Source organism: Fukomys damarensis, unplaced genomic scaffold, assembly GCF_012274545.1.
Source record: "Fukomys damarensis isolate Sample0158 unplaced genomic scaffold, DMR_v1.0_HiC HiC_scaffold_32, whole genome shotgun sequence".
NCBI classification, from domain to species: Eukaryota; Metazoa; Chordata; class Mammalia; order Rodentia; family Bathyergidae; genus Fukomys; species Fukomys damarensis.
Genome location: NW_022900944.1, coordinates 37,397,575 through 37,407,663, shown reverse-complemented (window position 1 = coordinate 37,407,663; position 10,089 = coordinate 37,397,575). Strand labels below are relative to the sequence as shown.

General features: G+C 53.9%; 1 protein-coding gene across 1 annotated transcript in view; it reads right to left on the bottom strand.

The window, feature by feature from the left end:
* Positions 1-7,683, bottom strand: part of St3gal2 (ST3 beta-galactoside alpha-2,3-sialyltransferase 2) — a 14,411-nt gene extending 6,728 nt beyond the window's left edge. Inside the window, exons 1-2 of the mRNA XM_010644425.3 lie at positions 6,208-7,683; positions 3,384-3,577 (exon numbers count right to left, since the gene is read on the bottom strand). Coding sequence (XP_010642727.1) covers positions 3,384-3,577; positions 6,208-6,546 — 533 coding nt within the window. The 5' untranslated portion in view covers positions 6,547-7,683. The remainder of the gene's footprint in view (positions 1-3,383; positions 3,578-6,207) is intronic.
* Positions 7,684-10,089: the final 2,406 nt, after the last annotated feature.

The following is a 10,089-nucleotide window of genomic DNA, read 5'->3' as shown; positions in this document are numbered from 1 at the left end:
TTTTTTTTTTTTTTTTTTTTTTTAAGAGACAGGGTCTTGCTAAGTCATTGCCCAGGCTGGGCTTGAATTTGCAATCTTCCTGTCTCAGCCTCCCAGAGTGCTGGGTTTACAAGTGTGCACCACCCCACCTAGCTGTGTCTATTCTTAACCCCTCAATTCTAGTCTGCTTCAAGCAGATGCCTAGAATCTTCCCTACAGAACCTTACAGGGTTTCCTGTCCAGAGCAGGGATCTACATCCTGCTTCCCTGTCCCAGATCTAAGACCTCAGACAAAATGTCTTTCAGTCTCCTGGCCTTTAGGGAACAGAGACACCGTCTCCCGCTATCTTCCCCTCCCATGAACACTGCTGCATAGGTTGGGAACTGCAGTCTGCACCTGCCTCCTGCCCCCTGCCCAGGTACCTTGGGCTCTGTGGTTTTGGAACCCACTGTCAGCTTTCTCCACCATCCCGTGGAGCCAGTGCGCTTTCCAATCTCTCCTAGACCTCGAGGAGGAACCACCTGCCTTTCAGCCCTGTGGACGGCCCTGCGGCAGCACCCACTGCCTAGACACCAGCCAGCAAGGGTGAGAGGAATGCACAAGAGGCCCCAGAAGATGCTTTGTATCTCCGTGGGGAAGGGAAGGAATGTCACTGCCCAAGCTGGGCTTGAACTCATGATCCTCCTGCCCCAGCCTCCCAGAGTGCCGGGATTACAGGTGTTCACCACCGTACCTGGCTGGAATGTGCATTCTTTTTGAGACAGGATTTTGTTTTGAGGCTCTGATTCATTCTGGAGAAATCAAGTCCTGAAAAGGGGAGAGGACGAGCTGGATCTCTGGGAGTGGGAGGCAATATTCCAGAAACTCATCTATCGTAGGTGCTTGCAGCAGCCAAAGCACTGAGGTGCAGGGTGCAAGGTGGGTGGATACACACTCTTACGCAGGCAACACCTTGAGGCTGCTCCTCCATTCATTCATTCCTATATGTATAGCCTTCCCCCCACCAGGTGCTGAACTAGGAGCTGCAGATATACCGGCTGGCCAACTGAGGCAGAACAGCCTGCTTCCACCTACTCTGGAGTAGTCGCCAGGGCTTAGGGGACTTAGGAACGAGGCAAGCTGGGCACAGTGGCGCATACCTATAGTCCCAGCACTTGGGAGACTGAGGCAGATGGATCGCTCACAGTGTGAGGCCAACCTGGGCTACACAGTGAGGTCAAGGCCAGCCTGCACTACACAGTGAGACCCTGCCCCCACCAAAAAGAGAGGAGGAAGAGGAAGGCATTCAGGAGGCAGCACCACCATCTCATTATATCTCAGTGTGGTTCTCACCACGGAGTCTCATTTCAGACAAGGATGTGGACAGTCACCCCCACTGCCACCTGACTGCTTCTACAGCCTGACAGCCAGCCAGTCACCACCTGAGTCAATCCACCCGGCAGGTGATTCTGCAGTTCACTCCAAAACACCACATCTCAGCTACCACCCGTGTGTCCTAGGTGTCATAGGACTTTTGAGGCTAGACAAACTCGACCCTGGCACTCCCCAAGCACCACTGAGGGGCCTAATCAAAGCGCCCACTCAGTGAAGGTGCTCAGGGCCTGGGTTCCCCGAATGCCCTGGGACTACCCTGGAGGAAGGGGGGGCTTCATTCCTCAATCTCAGCAACCTCTGTGGGGAGCGAGCCCCCTCCCACTTGAGGCATCAGCGATTGGAGGATGGGGATGATCCCAGGTGCCTCCGGGGTGCTGGGTGAGGTCCGGTGTCCTCCTCTCTCCCCTGCCCAGCACCGTCTCCCAATACGAAGAAGGTCTTGCAAGGAATGTGGAAAGCCTCAGAGACATATTGCTGCCTCAGTGTTGCTATGGAGACAGCAACAGTTTCTAAGACAGAGCCCTTCCACCCCCTGGGAAACCTGGTCTTTCTTCAATGCTCATCCTAAGGTGCTTAGCAAAAGCATGTGTTTTCAGTATCTTTGTTTTTTCTTTTTCTTTTATTTTTATGGCCCTGGGAGTTGAACCCAGGCCCTTGAGCAAGTCAGGCAAGCACTCAATCCTTGAGCTATATCCCCAGTCCTTTTTCTTTCTTTGGTTTTTGAGACAAGGTCTAGCTATTGTGAACTTATAATTCTCTTGCCTCAGCCCCGAGTAGCCAGGATTACACATGTATGCCTCTGACTATCTTTTTCTTTCTTTCCCCCAGTACTGGTGATTGAGCCTAGGGCCTTCACACTGAGCTGCATTTTGAGACAGTCTCACTAAGTCACTCAGGCTGGGCTTGAATTTAACCATCCGCTGCCTCAGCCTCCCAGCATGGATTCCAGGCATGCACCACCATGACTGGCATTATCTTTATTCTTAAGGTTCTTCCACTGTGAAATAGTGGTAAAGGATCTCCACTGTGGCATATCCTGTCCCCAGCTAAGTCAGGTGAGAAAGACACAGGGTCTGAACCAAGAGAAGAGCCACGTGGGGTACCTGAGTCCACCCTGTGTTCTCTGTCTGGACAGAATGCTCGCCCAATTTAACTTTCCTTTCTTTCCCCTCACCCTCCCCTTCTCTCTTTTTTGCGGTACTGGGGATTGAACTTAGGCTTCACTTGTGCTAGGCAAGTGCTCTACTACTGAGCTGTAGCTTTCACTTTTTAAATTTTTGTACCGGGGACTGAACTCGGAACCTTGTGCTTGCGAGGCAGGCTGAGCTAAATCCCCAGCCCTTTCTTTTTTATTTTGAGATAAGGTTTCCCTAAATTGTCCAGACTGTGCTCAAACTTTCGATCCTCTTGAGTAGCTGGGATTACAGGCATGGGCTCCTGCACCCAACTTCCCTCCCAGCTTCTGCTTGCGGCTGGGCACGGAGATATCTAAAAGCTTTATAAGGATGAAAGGACAGGGTAGCTGCCCAGAACAAGCCCAGGACAGCTCCTTTTTCTGCCCACCCAGGACATGGAGCTTCCATGAGCCTCCCAAGGAGAGTCACCTGTTGCTATAATGCACAACACGGGGCCGGGGATTTAGCTCAGTGGTTCTGCCGCCTGCCTCAAAACACAAGGTCCCAAGTTCGATCCCCAGTACCGAAAAAAAAAAAAGACTATAATGCACAATGCTAGTTTGGGTTGGAGTCCTCACATCTGGTCTTACTGCTGAGAGCACCAGGCAGCTAGGAAGGGCCTCTGGTGGGAGTTTTTATCAAATACCAGCCAGGGCTCTAGGTTTGGCCCTTTTCAGAGCCCTGGAAGCTGATGCAGGCCTCCAGTGAAGTTTAGATTTGAAATGCTGCCACCTCCCCACCCTGCACAGCTATCACTGAAAGCTCACAGGCCACACTTCCTTAGGGACCCTGGCAGTTGGCAACTTATGCCTTCCCAGCGGCCTGTCCCAGCTGCCCCTCCCAGCAGGGCTCACCTCATGATGAAGTTGTGCCCATCCACGTCCTGCCCGTAGCCAGAGCCCCGCAGGTTACCCGAGTTCCCCACCACGGCACAGCGCCGGCACTGCCGGGGGTCGCGGAAGCGGTAGGGGTTCTCGCCTGGCACAATCTGGAACAACTTCTCCAGCACCTCGTTGGTGTTGTGCGACTTGAACTGGGGCTGCAACATCTGTGGTGGGGAGAGAGCTGTGAAGGAAGGGTGCCAGCCACCCCTCCCTGCCTCGGGTGTGGGGCACAGGGGCTCCCTAGCAGTGAGGACCACCCTTCCCACCTAGTTCCTAGTGGGCCTCACTGTTCAGAGCCGGCCCCCTGCCAGGCATAGGCTCCTCTGACCCACTCAGGGCCAAGGTGCTATTCGACACATTTTTAAGGGGCCCAGCAGGTCTGTGCCATGAAGCAAAGCAATTTCCCTGCACTCCTTCCCAGTCAACCTGAGGGGGCACCCCTGAGACTCAGCCGCAAAGCCATACGGTGGGAATAACTGGTCCCCTACATCTCCCACCACCTGCTGGAATCCGAACCACTAAGGGTCAACGAACATAAAATAAGGTGGGGCAACAGCAGTTCAGTGCTTTCTGAGGCCCAGGCAGGTGACAGGTATGGTACAGAAGAGGGGCCCACAGCAAACAAGAGGCCATATGGCCTGTCAGAGCAAATTCAGAGGCGGCTCAGTGGAAAAGCATTAGCCTAGCTAGCATGTGTGGGGCCCGGAGTTTGTTCCCCAGCACTGAAGAAAGATACACAGACAGACAGACAGAGCCAAAGTCAGAGGCAGAGACAGCATGAGAGACGAATGCAGCCAATTATTACAATCTGTATAAGAAAAGCTAAATCAAATTTTATGTGAAATATCCTCTTTTTTTTTTTTTTTTTTTTTTTTTTTTTTGTTGTGGTACCAGGGATCAAACTTGGGGTCTTGTACTTTCGAGGCAGGCAGTGGAACCACTGAGCTAAATCCCCAGCCCTCATTTCTAATGTTGGTAACTTAATGCAATTTGATTTGTTTTGTTTTGTTTTGTTTTTTGAGTCAAGGTCTCATTATGTAGCCCAGGCTGGCCTTGAACTCCCAGCGATCCTCTTGCCTTAACCTCCCAAGTGCTGGGATTACAGGCATGCGCCACCAGGACTGGCTGCCCAGCTGTTTCTAATGCAAATATTTTAAGAGCATTTAGTGGGCTGGGGATTTAGCTCAGTGGTTCTGCCAACTGCCTTGCAAGCACAAGGTCCTGAGTTCAATTCCCAGTGCCAAAAAAATAAAAGCACTTAGTAAAGTGGATTTGGCCCATGGCATGAGCCTCCAATTGGTAAATGTAGAAGCCAGGGCTTTAAAATACTGTAGGCCGAACTCAACTCCATGAGTGTGTGGACAGGCAGGGCAGGCAGGAGCTTCTCAGAGGATGGGAGATCTCACTGGAGAGGGAGCCTGGCCGCGGGGAGCAGGGAAGCCTCTCAACTAAGGCACACATCTGGTGCTCCAACAGCTGCTGGTCTAACCCAGTGGGCAGGACGCTTGTCCTGCTCCTAAGCATTCACCGCTGCCCATAGTCCTCTTCTAGCTGTATGTGGCCACTGCCCACACTGTCTCACCATGGACAGACTTTGTACACCCTCAGAGCCATAAGTTTCCTGTAAAATGAAGGCTGTGAATACAAGCAGCAGGCAGGAACCTTCGAGGGCTCTGGGCTGCAATGATAAGGACCCGTGGAGCACCTAGGAGCCCTTGCATTGCAGACACAGATGCCGAGGGGCCTCCAAGTCTGGGTCAGAAGGCAGGACCTGGTTTTCTGATAAATCTGGTCACACAAGCTCATCCTCACAATGTTCCTGAAAGCAAGAGAAAAGGGAGTCACCCCGTTCCCACTTTCTGACAGGGGAAACCAGGGACCAGAAGCTACCCTGCTCCACCCTTGGCCCAGACAGCAGCCAGGTGGCACTGCAGCCGAGAGGATGCTCCAGAAATGATGGGTTCCAGGCCAAGGGCAGTGAGAGAAGCAAAAAGGTGTCAGGACCTGAAGTCGGGGGACCATCCCTTCCCTTAGCCGCCTCTGAGGGTATCTGGCAGTGATTTTTCTTTCCTGGGGGTTGGTTTTTTGGGACAGGGTCTCACTATGTAGTTTAGGCTGGGCTTGAACTCAGTATGTAGCACAGGCTGGTCTGGAACTTGTAGCAAACCTCCTGCCTCAGTCTCCTGAGTGCTGGGATTACAGGTGTGTACCACCACACCCGCTGGCAATGCTTTCTTATTCCAGCCCAGAGCACAGTCTTTTCTGGCAATTGTAAAGAACCAAGAGGGGCTCTCGTGGTATTTATAACTACTCTGAGCCAACACATCCCCAGTAAAATAGTTTCAAAATTTAGTTTCTGGGGCCACCTAAGAGGTCCAAAGAGGCAGCAACAAGAGCCATATCCCGGCACTGTGGCACTAGCTGGGGCTGAGGCGTGGCTGCCTACTGCCCATGGCAAACCCCTCATTTTTCCCATATTCTCACCTGGGCTGCTCCCTTGTCTGTGCTACCTGCCTGGGCCAAGAGCCATTTCTCATCTATGCTGGGCTCCTACAGGCATTGAAAAAATACTAGTTCTCTTTCTACTTTCAGGTCAAAGCTTGCTTTGGCCTTAAATAATCTGTGATCCCACTCCATGCCTCTGATCAAGCAGGCCTCCCACTTTGACAAGACTCTGGGGTCCAGAAGACAGAGAGCCCAAACCACAGGGGGCTCTAAGAGTGACTCCAAAACAAGGGGCCAGGCTCCTGGAGAGAGGACAGCAAAGCAGAGGCAGGAGGGCCATGGGTCTCACCATCCACCACCTCTGGACATCTGGAGGGAGATCCATGTTCTCTCGCGTCCAGACGGGGGAGATGTTGTTGTCAAAGTGGCTGTCGAACCAATCGGAGGCACCGGCGTCACCCATGCAGCGGCGGCAGGTGCAGCTCTTGCCCGAGAGCCCCTCCTTGCTCAGGCGCTGCAGGCCAGCGTAGCCAGGCACCAGCTTTACCCGGTGTGTCCCACCCAGGGCCCCAGAGTCCAGGTAGGGCAAGGTGGCCATGCTATGGTGCGAGTAGGTGAAGAGCAGGGACATGATGAACACCAGCAAGAAGGCCACCGAGAGGAACCACACCCGCAGGGAACACTTCATGGTGCTGGTGTGCAGGGGGCTGTCACCGTGGCCACTCCTTTCCCAGTCCACTGAGGGGCTGGCCACGGCGCAGCCTGCCTGTTGTGGCAGTATGTGCCAAGGGCATAGGGGCACGTGCTGTGGCAGGGGACCCTAAGCAAGCCCTCCTCCCTCTGAGGAGAAAGCTCGTTGGCAGGAGTAGCTCCCCTGTCCCTGAGCCACTTCAGCCCCTGCTTAGGGCTTCATCCGGTTTCTCTGCCACTAGCTGGGCCACAAAGCCTCTGACTCTCCAGCCACCCTGGTGAGGGGGAGTTCAGTCCATGCCAGCCCTCTAGTCCCTTGGGATTGCTGGCCGCCAGCTCCAGAGGTTCCCCTCTTTGGTGGCTTGAAAAGGTCCAGTCTGGAGCAGTCGGGGTCCTTGTGGCTCATGAGCAGACGCCGAGGCAGCCCCACAGCGGGAAAGCCCTGAACTCTGATCACAACGGAGCACACATGGCTTCAGGGGGCTGCATTCCACGCAACAGCCCTTCCCACCCTGGCTGCCAGGGGAGGGGAGACAGGCTCCAACAGTGACAGAAGGAAAACCGCAGCTCTGTGGGCATCAGGAAACGGCTGCAGAGCCCAAGATCTCCTGCTGCTGGCTTCTGCCCCACTGCGACCCATCCAAGTGCTGCTCTCTTCTCCTGGTGCTCACATTCCCAGCTGCTGTGGTGCAGGGGATCAGGAAGCACCTACTTCTGCTGTGGGGTCCTCTGGGGCCAGGAACAGCTGCTGCTCATGGAGGACTGCATCCAAGCCACCTGGGTCATCACAGCGTGCGGAGCCCTTCCCACCAGGGCCCAGGCCCCCTGCCTGGAGCTGCTCTGCCCATCCCCGCTCCCCCGAGGCCAGTCTGTCCTGCCGAAGCTTGCACTAGCGGTAATCTCCTGGCAGGTTCCCCCTCACTTGTCAGGCGCCAGGCTGCCGCAGCATGACCCTGGAATTGCAGAGAGGAAAAAGAATGTGCAGATAAATCACACATACACAGGCTCTCCAACCCCGCCCCAAATCCCAGAGGGGACAAAGCCAGCAGCAGCAAAGGCCCACTTAATCAAAGGGTGGACAAAAGAAAGGGCTCTCCCCTCTAGCCACCCAAAGAGAGCATGCTCGGCGTGACTCCCAGGCCTCAGAGGGCTAGATTAGCCCAGCATCTCCACTTATTAGCCAGAAGGTAAACAAGGACGACGGTAAATTGATTTCCCCAGAGCCATGCTGAAGTACTAGGTTCAGCACAGCTTTCTCAGTTACTTTCAGGTGAAACTTAAAAGAAAACGGCCTGGAGAAGATCCTGGGGGACTGAATGTGGCTCCCCAACATCACCTGCTCAGGCCTCCCAGAAAGAAGGGAGGGTTGGGCCCAAGTCCTGCGACTTGCCCCTCTTCTCTCCCTGGTGTGGATTAAACAGCACAGGAGACGTTTTCAGGTTGGCCCAAATGCAAGTGAACCATGATCAATCCCTCCTGCTCTCGGGGGGTGGGGGCTGACTGTCAGGAGGTGCAATTGCCAGACTCCAGACCTATTCATCAGCCCTCTGGGCAGCTGCCTTTGATTGTATCTCACAGATAAAATGAACATCGGGGTAGCTGGTAGTACTGAGACCCCAAGCTGCCCAGGCAGGCAAGAACAGGGAGAAGGGACCACTTTCATAGTAGTTTGGGTATTGGCCTTAAAGAAAGGTGCCTGAATCCATGCCTTGGAAATCTCTTAAATGGACCTGCCCCAGTTCTGCCCCAGCCCCTAGGCCTCAGAGCTCTGCACCCACTCCCTTTCCTGGTTGAAAGCTCCAGCCAGCTTTGCTGGGGTTCACTGGCCGCTGCTGGCCGCTGCACAAGTCTCTGAGGCTGTATGTTCAAGAAACTCAGCTGCCTCCTCCATTTGTGGTGGCTCAGATTCCTTGGGCCAAGCCAAACCACAAAGCCATCGGGGAACAGGACCATCATACTGCAGTGAGGACAGATCACTCTGAGGGGACACGATGCACACAGAAGAGAAGTAACTGGCTCTCGAGAGTGGTGGCGAGCTGCGAGCAGGGGTCCATGTAACTCTGGCACAGAGAAGCAGCTTGGTGCTCCTCGAGCTACACAAGGCTGAGAGAGGAGATGGGGAATGGACACAGGCTGGCTTCCTGGGGTCACACGTGAAGCTTCACGACATGCCTCCCCCAGGCCCCAGCAGCACTGACTCCAGTGTGCTTCTTCCTATGCTCTCTGTAGCCATTTAGCAGATCACTATCAACAAGCGGCCTCTGGCCGAGCAGTGGAAGGTGGAAGACAAGGCCAGTTCCGTTGCCTGCTTCCACACCCAACATCTAAAGGAAAAGCACTTGATATTGCAGGGTCCCGCTCCCAGCCTCCTGGACTGGAGGAGAGCCATCTAAGGGCCAGGTATCCCTGGGAGGCAGGGATTCTTGCACACCAGGCAAGAGACAGAGGGGCCACAGGGGGGGACCCTGGTTGATGGACACTGTGACACTGTGGAGTCGGGGCTGGGTAGAAGCTGGCACAAGAGGCTTCCAGAAGAAACATCTCCAAGGTGCCAGGGACAGCACCAGCTCCCGGGGATTCTAAATCAACACCAGGCCACCCAAGGAAAGTGGACTGCTTTACTGGAGAGGGGAAAATCCCTAGTTCATTGTGTTCAAGAAGAGCAGAGGAGTTGAGTCACTTTCAAAAGCCCTTGCTCCGGGAACCCCATATCTAGGATGTTACTGGGAGCTTAAGCTGCTCAACTTGTGTTGAGGGTGGAGGCACAGGTGGGGGGAAAAAGCTTGAGGCGCCTCTGGATATGCATTTAAAAAATCCCAGCAGTCACCCAGAGCTGGCCCTCATGTCTCATCTCCACCTGTGGCCCACTGCCTACCCAGGACCTCTCCCTTTTACTCCAGATATTTATGACAAGCCATGCACACCCCAATATAAAATGCAGAGGACAGGGTGCACACCTTGGCACCGGCCCCCCGCTGCCGCCAGCAAAGGGAAGCAGGCCAATACTCCTGGCTTCATCCCCAAGGTACCCAGGGGCCAGCACTGCACAGGGACACGGGGTAGGACAGGTACACCCAGTTCAGGCCACATGGAGCTCAGTGTTGGGCGAACACAAAGACAAAGGCAACTACTATGTGTTGTACAGGGAAATGACAGGGACCCAGGAGAGGGGAAAGAGAAAGCAAAGAGCTTTGGGAAAAAACCAGACTGGATTATTAAAAGCATGGTATGGAGCTGGGGTATGGCACAAGGCCCTGTGTTCCACTCCAGCACAGTACAGAAGGAAAGGAAAGAAAGATCAATTTGGGAGGGGAAGCAGGAGGCTTGATTAGGATTTATTACAAATCTGATGGAAGTGTTCAGAGAAGCAATGTGTCATGACCTGATTTCAACTTTAAAATGGATTTTCAGAGTAAACTGTTTAAAACATTCACAGGGCCATGGGGCCAGGGATTTGGCTCAGTGGTTCCACTGCCTGCCTCACAAGTGCAAGGGCCAGAGTTCAATCCCCAATTAAAAAAAAAAAAAAAAAAAAAAAAAA